This window comes from Sturnus vulgaris, chromosome 3 (genome assembly GCF_052056855.1).
Source record: "Sturnus vulgaris isolate bStuVul1 chromosome 3, bStuVul1.hap1, whole genome shotgun sequence".
NCBI classification, from domain to species: domain Eukaryota; kingdom Metazoa; phylum Chordata; class Aves; order Passeriformes; family Sturnidae; genus Sturnus; species Sturnus vulgaris.
In genome coordinates, this window is record NC_142245.1 from 49,756,153 (window position 1) to 49,777,509 (window position 21,357).

A 21,357-nucleotide genomic window follows, 5' to 3' on the forward strand; every position below is an offset into this window, starting at 1 on the left:
TAGGCATGACAGAGAAGGAAAAATCTTCAACTGAACAGACAGGTCAAATAAAAATCTCAGGTGCCCAATTTCTTCTGAGGGATAAATTCTTCAAAGGTCAATCAAGATGCTCTGTTAACAGCTACTTTATCAGTTGACTGTGAAAATAAACTCTCACTCATTTAGAGATAAGAAACTGACAATGTTTTCTGCCTTAATTAATATTAATATTTGTCTACAAAAGGCCAACAGTACTTCAACATTTGGATAATAAGGTGGAAAGCTAATATTTTACATTCTCTGTGTGTGAGCAAGACTTTCAAAGGAAATTAAATTGCTTGTGATGCTTTTACCAGAATGTCCCATCTTCCTGGACCTAGGACTACCTAAAAGTAGCACGGAAATCTTAACAAAGCCTAAAATGATCTATGACTTTTATTCCTAAAGTTCCTGTACTGGTGGCTGGTATAAAAGAAATACATTCTCCTTTAGAGAGTGAGTAGGGTTTAAACACTTATTTATGAAAATAGAAGCTTCACAAAGAAATCTTAGTTGCACATTCAAACAAGAAAAGAACTGGGTGAATTTTCTCTGATAAAATTACTTCCCTCGGAAATCTTAGATTGTCTAAAGGGTATGTATTGTACCAGGCTCCTTAAACCTGAAAGACAGTAACTGAAGATATGATACTACAAGTACACTAGCTTTATTATATTTTCAGAGGTATAAATGCCTTGGAATTATATTGGAAAGGGAGTGAGACAAAACATCTAGCTGATCAAGCAAAGCTATGCTGATGGTAACAGATTTCAACAACATTTTTTTCTTTAGAATTGTGTTGTCTTGATGCAGACTGTGTCTGCCCAGTGCCTCATGGGTCATAGAAGCACCTAATGGTTGCAACACTCCATGACCTACAATCTTCCACCCCAGCTGCAGTCTGACAGCTGCTTTATGGAGCTGCTGGTTGTGTTCTCCACTGTATTCTGGGGGATATACCCAAGGCACAGAGTAGGGCTGCAGCTTCAGACCCACTGTCAACAGGGACAGTATGTCTGGTCTGAAGATCAGCCTTGAAGCCACCCTGAAAGGCAGCAAAGAACAGCTATACAAAGATCTGTTAAGAAGATACAATTTTTTTATAGCCATGTTTTGAATTTTACCATTTTTATACAGTATATTGTATGGAATAAACCACAAACCCTCTATTCCTTACTGGAAACAAACACAGAAGTCTTCAAAGGTAATCCAGGTTTCCCTGGAAACTGAAATCTTTTCTGATGCTGTTTCGTCCTTTGATTTAGCCCCTGTCTGGTTCTTCATATCAGTATCAACTGTTTCTGACATTTGTTTTACATCTAAACTGATATTACCATGTTCTTCTGTAAAGATAAAAAGACACACAGAGGCAATACTGTGATAATATGCAAGTTAAAGTAATATAATTCTTAAAAATGATCCTAAATGACAAGGAAATTATCCATACATCAGTTATTATGCATACAGTTTAAAACTAAAAGCTATCCCGCTAACCTAAAAAGCTGAAATGGTGACTAAAGCAACTCTATATGGAAATTTAGGGTTTGCATCTGCAACTGCTTAGTCTGCCTCAATAAACTACCACATATTGAACTGTGCCCTAGAATCTTCAGTATCAGCTTGTTAGGTACACATACATATGATTTCTGCAAACCAAAATTCATCTATATAAAGAAAAATACATCCCTTTGTCCTAAGCTCCTATTCAGTGGAAGGCTAATGAGGCAGTATTTTACAACCTACAGAAAAAAATACAGAGAAATTTGGAGCACACAAATACCTAGCCTTGCCTCTGGTACTTAGCACCCCCTATGATGCTACTCACACAAATCAGTTTAACTACTTCTAAACAGAAACAGGTTTGAACTAGATTACATTAATTTTTCTTGCAGGAAAATCAGAATTAAGGTCAGACTCATACCAAAATATAAACACAGACATATGTGACAGATTTTGCAATCACTCAATAACTTTTTGTTGTAATGTAATTTTCCCTGTATTTATTCTCTGAGATTCATAGAAATAGTTACTGAAAATGTTTGACCTGGCCCAAAATGAAGTTTTAAGAATAGCTCAACAACTGAGAATAGAAGAACTGAACAGCAATTAATTCAGAATGCTTCCTGAGGAAAAAGATGAGGTAATATTCAAACAAAAGGTATAACAAATGAGAAAGCTATTAGAAACATACATAATTCATATTTAAATGTGCTTTGCAATATTTCATTATAACCAATACACACAGAGCTAATGTGTGGCTCTAAATTAGTTTGCAACTATTTCTCAAGAACTGAAAGAAACGCAATATAAGGAAAGGTACCAAATGCTCTTTTCTTTTCTTTCAACTATGGAAAAATTACCTGAAAGCTGAAAAAATCAAGACTTTCTCTTCAATATGTTAACATGGGTGTTAGGCTTCCAGTAAAACAATCACAGTGCTCTTATTTTTAAGAGCCTTTTATTTTTCTGACCAAATGCTTTTGAAGTAATTTTAAAAATGAGGTATTAATTTAGAAAAAAATTTGAATACTCTTCAAAGCGATGTAAAAGACATTTCAAAGGAACATTCATTAAAATGAAAGCTGTTTTTTGTTTTCATTTTTTTCCATTTTTCAGAAAAAAACAAAACAAAACTATAATTCACAGTTCTTTACAAAGAGCTATGTGTACAAAATCCACTGTGTTTTCCTGGAGAGGAACTTATGAGAAGTGTTTGAATTTTTTTGAACACCAAACTAACGATTTTACTCCATGTAATTATATATGCTATCACCAGTTCTTCGAAATCTTTTCCTGTAAAACCAACACCTATAAATAAGCAAGACTGCTGATATATGTACATAAGAATTAACACTGATGCTAAACAATATGAGAATGGCAAAACTCTGACTATAAACTTTACTCACACTTACCTGCATTTTGTTGCAACAAGGTAATGGTCTCCTATACAGTGAAAAACAAGAGAAAAAGTAATGATTGAGGTTATAATCTTGCATTATTTTGTTAGAGAAAATACATGATTTTGGGGCATTTCTTCCAGAGACAGAGAAACTAGCTGGTATGTTATCATCATGGGTTTGGGCTGGGGTTTTAAATGAAAAACAAAATGAGGAAATTTCATCATAATAGCTACATACATATCACCAACAGACACATTGATGCTTTTCTAGAGAAGTACATGTCATCTGCAATATGAGATAAAAGCTGTTTCATATACCTACCACTTCACTATTAAAACAGTGGTCTTTGATATTACTGTTTTTTGATTACTGTTCAGAACAAGTCAAGCTATGATCACTTGTCATGTCACATTGAGAGCCATATCTCAACATATGAGTCTGAAAAATCACATGGACTATCTCTTCCCTTTAAACTGTGACTTTGGAAGTACACATGCACAGAGCTGTCATATTTCTCCATGTGAGCCTACAGCTTTCAAGATTCCAGTGTTGCCAAATTTTTTGTAGGAGTCAGGATTTACCAAACCAATACATGTCAGCTGTACAATTTACTGAGTTTCTTTCAGAAATCCTGGGCATGCCCAAAGTATAAAAAGTATGAGATCTACTGTATAAATCTTGGAGACTGAAACATCTATACAACAAGTCTAGCACTTTCTGCCCAATATACTGCTCATGGGCAGTACATATGATCCATGCTTCTAGTATGGACATGAGGTAGTTTAATACTGAGCTACTCTGTCAGTACTAACAGTGGGCAGCAGGAAATCCTGGAGAGATACAGAAAATCCTCAAAAACTGTACCAACATAATTTTCAGTGAAGAAGGAGAATGTGCCCTGGAAAATCTGGATGCTTAATAACTTCATGTAGTCTGAGCTGTGAAACCAGTCTAACCACAGCTGTGTAGAGACTCCCATAGGCTCATTTACTCAGCTTTTGGAGCACAAACATAACACAGTCAAAAGCTGTCTGCTCTTTCAATGGTACAGGATGCGTTCGTCTACCTAATGTTCACTGACTTTGAGACAACTGGAGTGTCAAGGAAGTTCTCATTCTTTTATACTACTACCTCATTGTACCATGCCTAAGACATTGGCACAGAAATAGAAAATGAAGGCATTTTTCCTCCTTAATGAACACACCTTGCCTGAAAAGTCAGCTCTGCTGCCACAGTATCTTACAAAGAAATAAATTGGAAAATAGATCCAGCTGTGAACATGGAATGATGCACAGAGTTAGATTCTGGAGAAATACTTATTGTTCTTCCTTCAATGAATGGCAAAACTGAATGATAATTCTGTAGATAACTTAAAAATCTAATTTATCACCTCTTAGGTTTCATAATCATTAATGCATATTTGTAAAAATAATGGTAATTCATAAATTCATAGCTATCTTGTTATATTCAAGGATTCATTCATATTTTTTAGCCTCCTAACATGAGCTCTATTTTTATTTTATACCAAATAATAAGTTTTTTTATTTATCTGATATTCTTATAAAAATGGTGGCCTTTTCTATTGTAGAAATTATGCATGGCAACGCTTAACACACCTTCTTAAAACAGAAGTCTTCTTCAAAAAATAAGCACTCTGAATATAACTGCAGGTGAAGGAATGAAGTTTCAGGTACTCTATTTTTAAGATTAAAAATCCATTTCAATTCCTTCAAAATGAAAAAGATGACCAAAATATTTCTTAAGATCTAAACCTGTATTAAATTTCAAGGTTTGATGTTGACCTGAGTGTTATATGATCAAAGGGTTTTGCATGTACAGTCATTTGGACAGTCTTTTCTTTATTCCTCAGTCACTGTGTTCACTAAATGGAATATCAGTTCTCATTTCAGCTGTGATGTGAGAGTAGATAACAGAGATGAGTTTTGAAAAAGGCAATATTACAAAAGAACAGACATCTGCAAAGCTGTGCACAAACTGAGATATAGAAATAACTTAAACTTAAAAATACCAGATTACCAAACTGGCATCTCTTTTATTCAGTCTCTAATGTTGAAGCTGCCCAATATGTCTGTGCAAGTAGATGATTCTGGGCCCATCAAAGTGTCTCCATACCACAAATGTCTAAATGCCTCTTTTCAAGTCTCTCTTCTAATTCACATGCCTCATATGTCATGTGTAATTTTTCCCTGAAAATAATAAGCAGGGAATTTCCATTTTATGCAGGGTGAAGTAATTTTCAAAATGATAAAAATTTGTAGAGAAAATACATTTTTCTTATTTCCTACCTAGCTCTCCTCAATACCAATTCACAGAACTTATGAAATACAGCATAAGGATTGGAGTGAAAAGAAGAAAAAGCTTATTATGCCACAAAAGTCGGTAATGTTTTTGGGGAATATGAAAAGAGCAGACAGCAGAGCAGGCAAATTAAATAAATTGATAACAGTTGCATACAAGAAAATAAGAGCTTGAATATATAATGGACAGACATGTAGGAAACATGAACATTAAAGAACAAATTTTTTGTATTTGTGTCACTGGGAAAGAGTGGAGACTCTAACCCTTTTGCTCTAGAAATTAGCATTGCCAGGGACCTTGACACTGAAGAAGCCACAAAGAGAAATATGAGTGTTTTGTTTAAGATGCATGAACATAGCAATTAGATCAGTGCATTAAAATATAGTGGTAAACAATACAGTAAGCATAAACTGATTTTCTTGCTTTGCATTTCCTCAAACAAACACATAGAGCTTTATTCTCAATGGAATTGGAGATAACGTCTATTGAAAAATTCATCCCAATGAAGAATATTCAAGTAGGCTTTTAAGTGGCAGATCTACAAGGAAACACACTCCAGAATAATCTTTTTCTCAGAAGTATTTGACAAAATTACAGTTGCATAAATCTGCAAGACTGTGCAACTTACCTATGACGACGGTTTTGGTTTTCTCCTGGCCACAAAATACTTTCACATATATTTCAATGTGTCCTATGCATATAAATTACTTAACTTCTATCGAACAACAATAAAAGAGAGCCTTTCCATTTAAGATTTTGGCCCTATGATATGGAGTTTTTAGACAAAAAATTAACAAAATGCATTTTCTTAAGAACAGAGATATTTAAAAATACTTTTTCCTAATGAAAATCCAAATGCTTCCAGGACCGTAAGATCAGTGAATGGGAAAATCATAGCAAAAAAAGAAAGTTTGAAAAATTCAATAATGAAACATTTCTAAGTTTTTGGCATGAATACTTTGGGGACATGAGGGATAATGGCATGTCTTTTAATTTCATATTTTTCAAAGGAGGTACATCTAGCTCCTAGAATTTAATCTTTCATGTATCACTAGTCTCTGTTTCTGTGACAACAGACCTTAGGAACAGTGAACCAGATATTCACTAATGTTACTTCATGCAGTTTACATTGGAGTGCATTGAAATATGCCAATTTAAACTTGTCAAGCATCTGGCACAGCAGCTGACTGAATTTCAGTCAGCTTAAAGCTTAAAACTGCTGTATCCCAAAGATTTACCAAATCTGTATCAAAGGTTTTAAAGCAGATGTCTCCTGACTAGTAATCACACAGTTTAAAATTGAGAAAAAGTTATTCACATTCAGTATATTGGAATACAAAATTCTAAAAAATTAGCAATAATATAGTGAATCTGGGATATCAAAGTTTCTCTTTCAGTGTTCACTTTTTTAATCACTAATTGACTTGTTTTTAAAAAGTATATGCTCTTATGTCAAGTTCTAAAACTACAGAAAACAAGATCTTCTTTTATGAATTTGCCAGAGATATCCACATAATTTTATTGATTAAAAGATTTAATATGTGAAAAAAGAAGATTGTTTTCCAAGTTAAAAACCATTTTCTTTTCCGATCTGTAAAAACGAAGTTCTACTTGCATACTTTAGCTATCAACAGGCAAAGCATTTTTCAGCTGAGGTTTAAATTGAGGCAAAAGTAAAGTTCATGTACAAGTCAATTAGCTGCTCATAACTTCTTACTTTTCATGTCTGAATCAGATTACCCTCAGCCTACATCACATTCATGTCTTCTTCCAACCATTCCAGTTTTATTAGTGTCTCCCTCATGTATTTTCATACTCGCCCTTGTCTCTCCTTAACTGCATATCCTACTGTGATAGATCAGCTTTTTAAATCACTCTTGGACTGGGGAGAAAATCTAAGGGATGTTTCACACTCCTTTGACGCTTCCAGCACATAAACTTCTATTAATTGATTCTGAGAGTGAAGAGAGGAAGAAGTGTGTAGTTTGCTTGCAGAAATTGCACTTTTTCTTTTGCATTCTTTCTTCAGCGCTTGTTGTTTGCAGCATGGACAGTGAGAAAGAGCTTTCTTTAGCTTCTAATTATTTTTTAGCTAGCTGAAGCAGAGAAGTTGTTTGGAGTGTAGTTTTTTGGGGGTTTTTTTGGAACTGCTCAAACTTGTTTTGGATTTGTTTGTCCAGTATTCCAAAAAATACTGGAAGATCACACTCGTGGCCTATCAGGGCTTGGGACATGGCATTTTTTAGTGCAGGAAGGATTGATAAGCGACTGAGTGAGACGAGCTACACTCTACAAAAAGGACTTTTTGAATTTGCCATCTCTTCAGAATGGCTAGATGTTTTATTGTTTAATATTATTCATTTTTTCATGTTTGTGAATATTTTGCTTGTTAAATAAACATTTTTTTCTACTTTTTTCCAAGGAGATCTTTCCCAAACCGGTGGGGAAGAGGGGCCCTTGAATTTGCTTTCTAGAAAGACCCCATTCAGAAATTTCCTTTCAAATTAGTCCCAAACCAAGACATACTGCCAGCTCCTTTTTAGCCTCCTACTTTTTGTAATGATTTTTGTATGCTGCCATTATTAAAGATACTTTAAAGGTAAAGTACTATTGAAGTACTAATTAGGCTATTGTATATAAAATGTACACAAAATACTGAATAACTAAATATATCACAGAATCACAGGTCATAGATATATTCTATTGTAAAGTATTCTTCTTCACTGAAGACTTGCCATATTTTAAAATAATTAAGTCTACTAATGATATCTACACATTATCTATATGATATCCACATTATCTAAACACACAGTATACATATAGATCTGAAATATAAAAATGGTATGAGTGTACTCTGCAGAGAAAATATAGACACTCCCAAAATTACATACAAAACTACTTCCCATTCATTTAAAAATTTAAAGCCAAAAGAGAAATGCTATCAAATGGTCTTCTGAGTAGTGTTTGCTGAAGTAAGAATGAAATTGAAAAGATGCTGGCACTGCCACATTGAGTTTCTTTGTAGGTGTTGAGCAAATGGAGCAGTGGAGCTCTGTTTGTTTGTGAGTATTTAAGTCTTTATTTCTCTATGTTGCCAATTATTTCCCCATATGAAAATTTTTTTCATGAAATGTGTTATTCAGAAACTCTTTGAAAGCATCGTTTTTTCTCTGTTAAGGATGTAAGATTTAAATACTAGAAGGAGCATTTTGTTAAAGATTTATCTAAAAGCAAATTTTGGTAATGTATGCACATTCCATTTTAAAAATATAAACAAGAAAAAAAAAAGCATTACAAAAATCAGTAATTACATCTTCCCAAAGTCATCCTAGTAATGTTTTCTTAAACTTAGGTAAGATTAATCTTGTCTATCTTGGAAAATTACAGTGGAGACTTCTACCTAGTAACTAGCATTGGCTTGAGTGGTTTGAGGCAACTTGTGTAGTCAGTACTGTATCTAGTGAACCTGTTTGGAGGAATGTCATTCTTTCACAGAGTTGCACAGGAAGCCTGAGGGTCTAAACCATAGTTGAGGATTCCTTTAGAACGCAGAGCTTCTCAAATTTAAGAGCAGGCCAACTAAGCAGTAAAATCTTTCCTCTTTTTCCAGATCTAGCCAGAAGTCTTTCCATTAAGTCCTAAATGATGATGCCATTTTAAGGCATGTTTTAATACAGTTTACATTTTTATATGTGCCTAGGTACATCTTGCACTGTAGCCAAAATAAACTAATCATAATATAAAAAACATTTATATTAAACACCGCAGACTATCTTCTTAAGATACTCCCATCAAAAGGATTTTAACAAGCAAAACAAAGACGGTCTTAGCAATATAACTTTTACAATCTGAGAGAAAATTTAAAAAAAAAGAAAGCTAAAGGAAAAGGTATTAATAAAGATTTCACACATAATACATCAATATAACTATATATATAGTTATAACTTTATATAACTATAAAGTGGAAAGGGTAAGGAAGTTACTTCAATAGCAAGGGAAAAAGCTTTCTGAAATGTCTTTGAAAACATATATTTCAGTATTAACTAGCTTCTATTTTGTATTTCACTATCCTTTGTAATATAAAACTAGGTCAAGTTAAAAAAATAGAAATATTTTATACCTGAGAATAATCTGCATTTGAGTGTCTCCCATTTGGATTCATATCCCCATTGCTGTCACTTTCATCAGTTTCAGTAACAGAAGTGAGATGGGTTATAGAATGAAATCCTTTTTTGAGGGTAGACTGTGGAAAGTGGCTAAATAATAAAAGAGAACACAAACACTTTAATCCATACATTTTCTTTCAAATGACAGTCTTCATAACTATTCTTAACAGAATTTCATCAAAATAATTTGTGCCTTCTTTATTTTGAAAGATCCCTAGGGCAGCACAGAATCCATATCTTCATATATTTCTTGTCATTACTGACTTGGCACTACACACAAACTTATGATAGAAAGGAGGCCTCTTAACTAATCCTCAAAAAATCAAAACCCAAGCCAGGTGAAAACTAGATGATAATGTCAGAAATGAATAAATTACTATGGCACTTAGACAAGAAAAAAATACTACTTGAATGGAGATAAGACAAAAAAAAAAAAAAAAAAAAAAAAAAAAAAAAAAAAAGTTTTGTGTCAGAGTACTTTTCTTTTCTTTTCCCTCAAAATGGGTCTCCATAGCTACCAGACTGCTAAAACACAGGATAACCAAGGAAACCTGTGCAGGCCTATTCTGGTACTAGCAAAAGTAAGCTACATTGCTGACTTCACTGGAGGCAGGAGTAAAAACTGAAGGAAATAAAAGTAACTCTTTGCTTATTAAGTGAAGGACAAGAAGAACAAGACCAAAACAATTTTGCATACATGCTAATTAGAATTAAGTGTGTAATTATGCTATTATAGCAATAAAGAACAAATTAAAATCTAAGCACTTGTTACCTAGCCCCCTTTTTAAGGACTGAGGCAAGGAAAGATCAAGATCTTTTGCAGTAAAAGTCACAATTATATTGCCTTTTAGCATTTCAAAATAATTTATTAGAAGAAAAGGAAGAGATTAAAAACCTTCAGTCCCAATTATGTATTTAAGTCCCTTATCTTATTTACACAGCAATATTACTTTAATGAAATGTTAATACCTGCTATATATTTTTGGCTACTACCTGTTAATTAAATCACAAAGATTAAATTAGCTAATTGTCATGGAACTTAAAACATTAAATAAACTATCCTTCCCCAAATGGGGTAAGTTGACCATGAAGCAATCCATCAAATATGAAAAAGCAATATAAAATCTGTTAAAATGTAAATATTTCAACATCTTCATTATCAATCTCTCATAGTTTTGATAGCCTGTTAATTGCTTAGAGCATTATGTATTTCTACTCCTACTGTTTGAAGACAAACAATTTAAGGGCTTCTAACTAACAAAATGCAGCTGTATCAGCACAACAATTACATTTCCAGAATATTCCAAGGACATGCCTTCCATGGACAAATGCTGCTGTTAAAAAAATTTTAAAATATCTAAGTGGTTTTGTTGGAACCCAGAAGCAACTATCAGTCATCAATTATGATGATCAAAATCATCATAACCTGCCACATATGTAATTTAGTTGGTTTATTCAAAGATGTACTCAACAAAGGGTGTACACACACTAAATATACACAGTACATACCCTAAAATACATAGTTCAACAATTTGCAACCTGCTGTTGGACTCAGTCTCAAGAAAAGGCATATCCTCCAAAATGACATAAACCTTTTTGTGTACACTGGGTGTAAGATGCATTCAATGCTTCATGACAGAAGCTCAGTCAGAATAAGAGAGACAGAATTAATAATTCTAGAACTTGCCTAAATCTTCACATCATAAGCAGAAGTCTGACAGAAGTGCATCATGCAAGTGTGTCCTAGGAAAATAAACACAGTTCTGATACACTTTCTGGTAATCTTTCTTTTCATGCCAGGGAGCAAGTATTATGCTGATCATGGAATACTGACTAGGAGTCATGTATACAACAATTTCTGAAACTTCTCTAAGAAACACTATATAAAGACTTTGGTTTTCAAGGGTTTATAGGACTTCCAAACAGTCTTTAACACAAGGCATTTTTACAAAGCTGTTTTTTGACCATGAGCTTCTTCACCTGCACTCTCAGGCTTGTTGTTACAACTATCATGAAGACAGAATAGCCTCTTTTATTCATAAACATTAAGTATTCCATATTAAACTTGTGATGTCCATGAAAATACTGAGTGGCTAGTCAATTATTTCCTTGTTACGTGTTAGAATTTAAAAAGACGAGTAGTTTGAGGAAAAATTTGAAATACATCAAAGAATATTCATATTTCTGGCAAAAGTAATCTAGCAAAAATTCTGGGCATCTTTGGACCCACTGGGTAGATATTCTGGTCATGTGTCTTTGCCTAACAGCACTCCCCATCCTCCAATGTCAGAAGCCCTGAGACGTGTGCGTCTGCCAAGGGGACTGTGTGCACTGGGTGTGACAAGTGGGGACCCTTGTGTGCACTGCCACCCCCTGGGAAGCTTTCTCAGCAGTGAAAACATGAGCAGATTGTGGGGAAAAACAGCGAAGCCCAGGGACTCGCATCTCCAACAGAAATTGTGTTGCACTCCCAAAACAGGAGGTGTTTGTGAGCCTCAAAGACAGGAGGGTGAGCATAATTGCATATGTATGCATCTGTGTGCCTGATTAGAACTCCTTGGGATTAGCTACAGGAAGTTGCTAATCAGAAGTTTTTAGGTGTTTATAATATTTTGTGAGTGTCTAGTACACAAATTTAACTGTTGTATTGCTGATATTGATCCTAAATGCATAGTTCACTGATAGCTGATTAATTACATGGCAGCAATACAACAGAGTGCTTTGTCCTGATGTACTTCAGACGTGATCTGAGCAGTTTTTCCCCGTGACACAAGTAAAGATTAGCCATTGCATTTTCACAGTGCACTTTCACAATGCTAATGCTGAAACTACATTATATACTTACGTGTCTGTTGGTGTTTTGATAATATTCAGTTTGTATTTAAAAAATAGGCTAGCGATCTCAACGTGTTTTTCAGGTTTCTCTACCACAGGCTCTGAGGAAAAAGCAACTTGTTAAATTGTTAAAAACATTCATAAAAGTATTTAATACTGTTAATGCTGAGAAATAATTTCCAATGGGGATTCGTCACCCCTAAATAATTTTCCAAGTATCACCCCATTCACTTGAATAAAATAGAAAAACCAGGGGTGGTTCAAGGTGATAAATAATGAAAAAATAAATGCTTTACACCCGATCCTCAGCCTGTGAAGTATTAAATTGTGCCTAACTTATGTGTAATGTTGTCCAGGGTAGCTCAAAACAACTGTGGCAGCACTTTTTGCCTTTGCCAATTTCCTTAATTTCTTATCCCAGTATAGTTTGCTAGCCTGTAACACTTTCATAGCTCAAGCTATCTCATATCATGCATCTAACTCCATTATGCAGTACAGACAAACCCTAGGAAAAAATTACTCTAAACCATGAGTTGATGCAGCAGGACTAGCCACATACTTTAAAATTTTAAAAGGTGTTCAGAAGCTTTCATGGCTCTGCATCAGAGAGCTTCTGTGTTACTTTGGTAACATCCCCTCTTCATTTGCTCCACTCGAGTGCTTTTTTCAACATAAATTAAGACACTTCTCAAAGCATGTAGGAGATATGGCTAAGAGGAAGTAATACAAAATTGAGTTCAATTGAAATTAAGCTAACAGATTATAAGTATGGACCTGAAATAATTAAAATGTAATTAAAAACTTATTTTGGAGTTTTTAGTAGACAAACCTTGTGGTTCAGATGTCACAACAACTTGCTTTTTCTGACGGAAAAGCTTCCAAGGAGGGAGTGGTGGTGGTTCTGGCGGTGCTACCAGAGGACTGGACCTAGTTCTAGTGATCAGGACAGGATGGCTGTGTATATGGGAAAGCCCATATTGCCTCATCTTCTCTGAAGAATCAGCCTGTGAAACATGGAAGGATAACCTGACTGGGTCAGATCGTCTTTCTCCTTATATTTGTCTAACAAACAAGAACAGTATGCACACAAAGGAATCTAATAGCTTGTATAACAAAATGAAATTAATATAGTCCACCTGACAAGACTATCCAAAAACATGCTGATTAGAATTTTATATTCAGCACAAAAAGTATACTTAGAAGCGTTTACATGTATTTTACTTTTCATAACAGATGCATCACTTTTTAAAACTTATTTATATAACCATAGCATACAAGTGAAGAGAATGAATATGTAAGAAAGCAATAGGTAGAACATTTTCTTTTAAATAATCATACTTAAAAATACTTTCTGAGGGAAAAAGTCCTTACTTCATGCTGAATTTATGAAGTGGCAGAATTCTAAAATCAATTGGTCTTTTAGATAACTTATAAAAACTCCGTAATGTATTCCTTTGAAGCAACACATCATTAAAGCTAAGTTTATTTGATGGCTCATTTATAAAACAGATTAAAGACACTTCAGCTGACCTGTATACCAAAGCCCTTAGGAACAGACTTAAGAGCAATTTTAGATGTGGACATTGAGTGGTGCTCTTCCCACTCAAATAATAATGGTCTAATACTTAACACAACTAAAGTTCTGTTACAAGATTTGTACATAATTTAGGTTTTAAAAGCACACTTTCTTTTGCATCCTAAATAAATCACCAATAGCTTATTTCTTTAACATACTCATCACAAGTCTCTGATTACTTTGACTAATTTTAAAATGTTCCTTAGGTTCTGTATTTATGAACTCTGTAGAGAAGAATGTTCTTGTGGTTGTCAGTTATTTCAAGAGTGGGGAACGAATTAAATTAAAAATGCCAGTTGAAACTTCCAAGATTAGAAAGGATTTTGAAGCTATCCAGTTAGGTGTCATAAAGGAGAACTTAGCTGTTGAGTACACTACACACTTGTAAGACTCAATTAATGATTTTTTTTTCATTTTATTTGAATAAACTAAGACAAATTCAAGCCACAACAATTCAAGGAAATCCATACAAGAAAGCAAAGCTAAAAGGGGTACTACCAAAATTCAGGAGGGAAATTCTGGCACAACTGCAGTCAATGACAAAATTTTCTCCAAGTTTAGGGAGCAACTCTTATCCCAGTGAATCCATTTTCTATACTTTATTTCAATCAGTGTAGTTTGTCTCAGCCCTTGAATACAGATTGAAAATGGGGGGCGTTTATCCATAAGAAATCCTCTACACTTCTATATTTAACTTCTGTCAACTTCCATTTTTCTATCAAGTCTTTAGTAAAATACTAGTTTAGACATATAGATTCATCTGTCTCATCCTATTTAGTCTGTCATGCCTCTTTTTCAGTAATCTCTATATCCCTATAGACAATATATATCCCAATAGCCAAGTTTGAGACTCACGGTGTTAAGTGGCAGGAAAGATATAAGCCCATGTCCCTACTTCTACTTTGGTTTTTGATGACTAGCATTATTTACTATTACCAAAGAGACAATATTGACTGAGACTTTAAATTAAAATAAATTAAAACAATATCACAAATAACAAGTTAATCTTCAAAATTGCATAAAATACACAGCACAATTTTAAAAAAGAAAATAGTGCAAGAATTAAGTGCACTAAAGCATGACACCTGCAAACCATTTCTGGAAATTTCTTTACTCTATGAAGCTCACCAGTTTCCTGAGAAGGCAGCTTAAAATGTAATGATCTAATTATGAGAGATATGATTTAAATGTACAAAAAAAGGAAACCTAATTAACAATCAACTCAAGAAAGCTTGCTCTGGCATTATAAAAAGCTTTCTGAGGAATGTGAGTGACTAAGTGGAAAATTAAGTGGTGTTTTTACCCCAGCTGTAATACAGTTACAATTTCTCAAGCTGCTTTCACCAGTTGCAATACCAATGATAGAAACTGGTATAAACATGCTATTTCTTATATAACAACAAAGAACATACTGGAAAATGTATATCAGGGAGTCCTAACTGTAGTCTTCAAAAAATTAAAATTAATGTTTTTCATGTAGCCCTTAAAATAATTAGACTTTCCATTCAGAATTATCTCATTACGATACATTTTCTAGTCCATATCTAGTCTCTCCCAGGAGACTTCAGCTGCTGGCATCCTGAGGAAAGTGGAGGAAAACCGAGTAAAATCAGCAGGCTTTGGCAGGAAAATGCATGTTCAGAATACAGAAGTACCAAATATAAATTTAACTGGTAGTCATCATCTAGTGGCTGTTTCACTGAGCTAATTGTATTATTTTTTGTTACAACATTGTTGCAACATAATGAAACACTCTGATAACAAAATAAGCAACGCTTTCCCGTCCTGACAGCACAGAATCTTACCATTCGTGTTAATAAAAAAATATCCTCTTCAAACAAATGCAGCGGTGTACAGCCAGCGTACACGACCATTTCTGGCTGGGCTGGTGTGGGCGATTCTACACAGAAAACGTCAAAATACTTTAGAACAAAGTAAACAGTAAAAAAGTGTAGCTGTACCTCACACTAAATTATTGTGCTTTCTCTGCCTTATTTTTATTACTATTTTCTTTGTCTGACTATTACTTTATTCAAAAGAAGACCTCAGTGTACTGCACTTTGAAATGAAGCCATGGATAGGAAAAACTCATTTAAATCAACAGCATTTGCATGTTTTACTTACGTTACATAAATGAATAAAAGAAATTACAATTTAAAAATATGACACGTCAGAGGTGGCTTTTAACATTGTTTCCTTGTTTTACCTCAAATTTTAGATACTAGCATAAAGAAAACAATAGACATAATCTGTGTAGATGAAGTAAAAACATCCCGATTGGTCAGTACTAGTTAAACGCTTCTCACCACTGAAGGTAAAATTTGATCTTGCCAACAAAAGGATCCAAAGCCAGAGCTCTGGCCACTGCTGCCAAGGGATATGGAGACTGAGATAAGTAATGTGAGAAACATAGTGCCTGTAAAACAGGGTTGCTGCTCTCATTTCTGTCAAGCAGATGAAAAAATAGAGGTAATGATGGCTGCCTCAGAAATTATGAAGCTCTTATTGCACTTACCTTATAGAAGCTTGTTTTGCCTATAATTCTGCTATAGACAAGGAATAGGAACAGGGGCACATTCACTTCGTTAACCCTAGAAATCTGTTGTACTAGGCAACCATATTATCATCTCCCACCCTTATCTGTGAAAGAAGCCATTGCTAATTCCTGAATGATGAAGAGAAGCCAAGGATGTCTGACAGTCAGTTCATTCAAGCTGAAAGTGTAAAACATTATAATTGAAATATATGTCTCTGGATTTACCAAAAAGACATGTAAAAAAGAAAGGTACCTATTTCTCTCTACTTTTCCTTAGTCATCTCAGAAAACTTGGAGGCAGTATTTCAGTACACAGGTTGTGACACCTGTTTTTCATCAGAATGCTTTTTTATGAAAAATTGATTCACAGAAAGAGTTGTGAATCATTGAAACAGCCTGCCCAAGGAAGTGGTTGAGCCATCATTCCAGGAGGCATTTAAAAGATGTGTACCTGTGACACTTAGGAACATGGTTTAGCACTGGGCTTGGCAGTACAGGTTAACAGCTGGATTCAATGAACTTGGAGATCTTTTTGACCATAAATGATTCTATGATTCTATCCCCATCTAACACTCCAGTAAAATTATCTGTGTCTGTCATTGATCCCTTCAGCTTCACCTCAAATATAGGATAATTGCTTCCTATGTTTAGTAAATATTCAACTGGAAGTTGCACTAAGAATAGGTATTTTCTGTGAAATGAAATAAAACAAAGCTATCTGCATATAAACAGACAAAAGTCTGAAAAATATTATTTATCAGGCCTAAAACCTATTTATTTAGAGGATATGCAACATTTTATTCTCAAAGTACAATATCTTTGCACTTGAAATATTATTCCAGGAATTAAATTACCCAATTAAGTATAAGCTAAAGGCAAGTAAGAGTACTTTCCAATGGATTCTTAGTTTTTCTCACTGCATGCTTGTGATTCCCATGTTAAACACAGTTGTTGTATTAGTTGTGGGTTTCAACTTATTCAAAAGCAAGGCTATAATTAACTTAAATCTCAGTCCTTACCAATATATCTGATCTATTACAAACACAGCAACATTAGCTACGATGTCCTGTGTGTTACAGAACACTATGTGCCACAAGGCATACTGATCTCATTGCATGTGAGAAGTATTTCTCAACTAAAAGTATTTAATCAAATACCAGGTGGAATGTAAAGCTGTCATACTCAGTCCAGATGGGTTGTGAAATAAAATGTCTGCAGGGCAGGCAATAAACAGCAGTGAACAAATTATTAGAGCATGCAAATGATTAACCAGGCACACTGTATCCACTTTAATAATACTATAACAATACTAGTACATTATGCCAATAGCTTTAAAAATTACATATTGTTTGATCTTTATTCTGTACAAAAAATGAGGATGATGTATGCAAATTATTTGGCACCAATTGTAATGATGATTAGTGTGGATTCAGCATTTGGTGAAACTGGCTAAAACTGATAGCCTTGATAAAATTGCATTATTAGATGAAAAATGTTATCATATACAGTACAACAAAACAGATTCAGCAAAGCCTATTATTTCTATCCATCAGTGTGGATATAAGAATTCCACAGTGCTTTGTTAAAAAATTCTGAATCTATGTAGCTACTTATGTTTCACACTTGCAGATTTGCAAATTCATTTACAGACAATGAATATTAAACAACCTGAACAAATGCTTCAGTCCCTTTGAGAAGGGAAAATAAGATTTTAATTGATCCATGTAAAATACATATCCAACCACTTAAAAAGAAAGGCCAGGAATAAAAATTGTTGGTTTTAATAGATCTTAGCTGGTTTTGTTCATCATATGTTTTGCATATGACTTGCAAAGAATTTTCTCACTCACTCACTCACTCACTCACTCACTCACTCACTCACTCACTCACTAATGTTTCTTTTAAATATTTGTCCCTCAAACAAGAGATGATGGTGTAGTTTAACTTTCCAAGGAGTAACGACGCCAGATGAAGACCACAAAGATGATCTGAGGGCTGGAGAACCTCTGCTATGAAGAAGGGCTGAAAAAGTTTGTGTTGTTCAGCCTGGATTAGAGAAGGCTCCAGGGAGATCTTAGAGTAGCCTTCCAGTATTTAAAGAGAAGCTTACAAGAAAGATGAAGAGAGATTCTTCAGGCCATGGAGTGATAGAACAAAGGGCAATTATTTTAACTGACCCTTCTTTCAGAGGGCTGGCTTAGATGTAAAAAGAAAATTCTTTACTGTGAGGATGTTGAAGCACCAGAATAGATTGCTCAGAGAAGCTGTGGATGCCCCATCCCTGGATGTGCTCTAGGCCAGGTTGCATGGGGGGAGGGCTGTGAGAAATCTGGCCTAGTGGAAGATGGAAGATGGGGTTGGAACTAGATGATCTTTAATGCCCCATCCAACCCAAACCATCCTATGAAAACACATCAGCTGGCTTTCAACATCCTGATTATCAGGTGTGCAGCTCAGACGTCAACTTCTGCTGCTGTGATAGACATGGAATAGCTTTGCATATTGGAAGCTATTTTTTAGTTTTCAGAAAAATAACTTGTGTGCTCTTCAGAATTGACATAAGTATTGCAGAATGATGATATGCATTTGAAAAACCAAAACATTAGGCTTGAATCCATCTTGTAAATGAAAACTCTTGAATAGGTAAAAGCAAAAATAGAAGAATGTTACAGTTATGTGACGTTTATCTCATTGACTCTGATGATTACAAGTCTACTTGTTTAATTTCAAAAACTTCTAAGTATGATAATAATCTCAACACTCCTGTGACATAGAAAATATTTTCTTTAGTGACAGGATTTGTATCAAGGCACAATGAGATTTTCAAAATACATGGTTGATTTTTAGAACAAACTCCCAAATTCCTAGCTAGTACCCTTTCAAATGGAATAATGTACCCTTTCCTGCAGTTCAGAAATTACTGAAGAAAACTCAGTAGTTTGGAAATCTAAATAAAAGCAAAGCGGTGATTCTTTGTAGGAACGAGGCAACTGAGTACCTTGTTGCATATACAGGTAAAACATTACAAAGAGAAGGCCTTGTAAAATCATGGCTCAGGCCTGCTACTTTGGCTAAGTAGAAAAGGACTGTGGGAAAGTGACTCAGCTGAATTAGATGTAGAAAAGTAAGTTACTTAACCATCGTTTGTTCACATTGTGGTGTATGCTGGTTGGTTGAACTATGTTTGTTATGATTTAAAAGTATGTAACTGATAAAGGCCTGACTGCTTAAAAAGGCCTGCTTTTTACAATAAAGCAGCTCTTCTTTGCACCTGCCTGGGGGACCCTGCATCACTTTGGACCCTCACCTCACAGTACTTCATCTCATGTCATATCATTTCATTGTAAAAAGGGCTCATAAAACAAGGGGATACACTAAGTATGAAAGGTTTGTTACCAGAAGAAAAAGCTGCTGAGTGGAAAATGCACAATGGGTGAGCAGGAACTTATTGTCTGCCAAAACTTCTCGAAGACTGTCTGACTGATAAGTCAAAGGATCCAAAGAGTTGGTTGCCCTCAGGAAGAGTTCAGACGGATCATGTCAAGGGCTTGTTATTCAGCTGGATCCACACAACTGGATGAATAGGAAAACAAGTTCAGTCCTCATTCTCTGCCCCATCCCACTGTGAGGAGTGAGCAGGTGGATGGGTGGCAGCTTAGCTGCCAGACAGCATCAACTAACCACAACATTATAGCCCACACAAAATTAAAACCCTGCAAGAGAAATCTCCAAGTATTTAGAAGTAACTGGTACTTCAATGCATCATGAATAACAAGGTCGTGAATATACAATGCAATGAATACAGGTGGTTTTGCATTTTAAAAGTAAAATATAAATAATATTTGGAGTAGTTAAATATCTCTTTAGAAATAGTCCATATTTATCTCAAAGAAGAAAAATTTCCCTGATGTCAACAGTCAACAGGTAGAGGGAAAGTTTCAGCAGCAGGGGAAAAAAAGCACTTTTATCATGCTGGGAATGAAACACTTTTCAAATCACTTATAATTAAAAAAAACAAAAAAAAAAAACAAAAAAAAAACCCACCCATTGCTGCCTTAAATAAAGTCATTGTTACAAAATTCCACCAGAACAGTTCAGGAACTTTTTACAACTACTGCCTCAGGAGTCTGACTTTGAATCAAGACCTAGTGTCAGATGTTATTTTAAGCACAACAATGGTTCTACTGTTCTAGGCCACTCTGCAGACTGTGTCTCATAAAGCCTGCAGGATTTCCCTCTACTGGCTACACTCTCACAACAAAAATGCATCATAATTCAGTGTTATTTCAAACACACCAATTCCTTTTTTTCCCCTTGCAGTCTAATAATCATAAATTTGCTCTGTTAGTATAGAGATACCTACCTCTTACTCTCCTCCAGAAGTATTTTGTAGTTCAAACTTAGGATAAAAGAGTTCTCTGATCAGTGTACTTGAGCCCTGAATTAATAATATTTCTAAATAATCTCTTCACACGACACTATTTGCTTTTCAGAAAAAAGCATAAACTGTGCTCTAAGTGGTAGAATAAAGATCTAAATATCATGTAATTTTTCATATGAAAGCACTGCCTCTTTCTTTTTAATGCTCTTTAACTAGTTTTTCACAATTTCTAGAATATCTTGGATCCTTTTGCTTCCTTTTCTCCATGACATGCTTGAGTACTAGTTAGTCACATTACTTATATTCACATGAAACACTCCATTTCCTATTCCACACCTACTACACTGAAGCAAACTACATTCCTGCAATATATTTTAAAATGTACTGCTGTTTAACTCATTTAGTGGTATGTAAGGTAGGAATTAAAAGAAATATATTTTCTGATGACAAACCACAATCTTGGTTTGCTGTAGTTTAAAATTATTTAAAACACTAATTTTAATCAGGATTTAAATCAAGAAGCAGGGATACCATTTATGTAGTAAATTTCATTTTTACTTTGAAGTAATTTCCCTTAGGAAATAACCTACCTATTCTACCTATTCTCACCTACTGATTTGAAACTG

The 21,357-nt window shown here is 34.5% G+C and overlaps 1 protein-coding gene across 5 annotated transcripts in view; it reads right to left on the bottom strand.

Annotated features, from left to right (window-relative positions):
* Window positions 1–21,357, bottom strand: part of ADGB (androglobin) — a 235,673-nt gene that overhangs the window by 182,074 nt on the left and 32,242 nt on the right. For all 5 annotated transcript variants that reach the window (XM_088161594.1, XM_088161592.1, XM_088161596.1 and 2 more), the window contains 6 exons: window positions 15,620–15,714; window positions 13,068–13,242; window positions 12,249–12,339; window positions 9,358–9,493; window positions 2,931–2,961; window positions 1,196–1,361 (listed from right to left, as the gene is read on the bottom strand). In XM_088161594.1, the coding sequence (XP_088017720.1) occupies window positions 1,196–1,361; window positions 2,931–2,961; window positions 9,358–9,493; window positions 12,249–12,339; window positions 13,068–13,242; window positions 15,620–15,714 (694 nt within the window). The remainder of the gene's footprint in view (window positions 1–1,195; window positions 1,362–2,930; window positions 2,962–9,357; window positions 9,494–12,248; window positions 12,340–13,067; window positions 13,243–15,619; window positions 15,715–21,357) is intronic.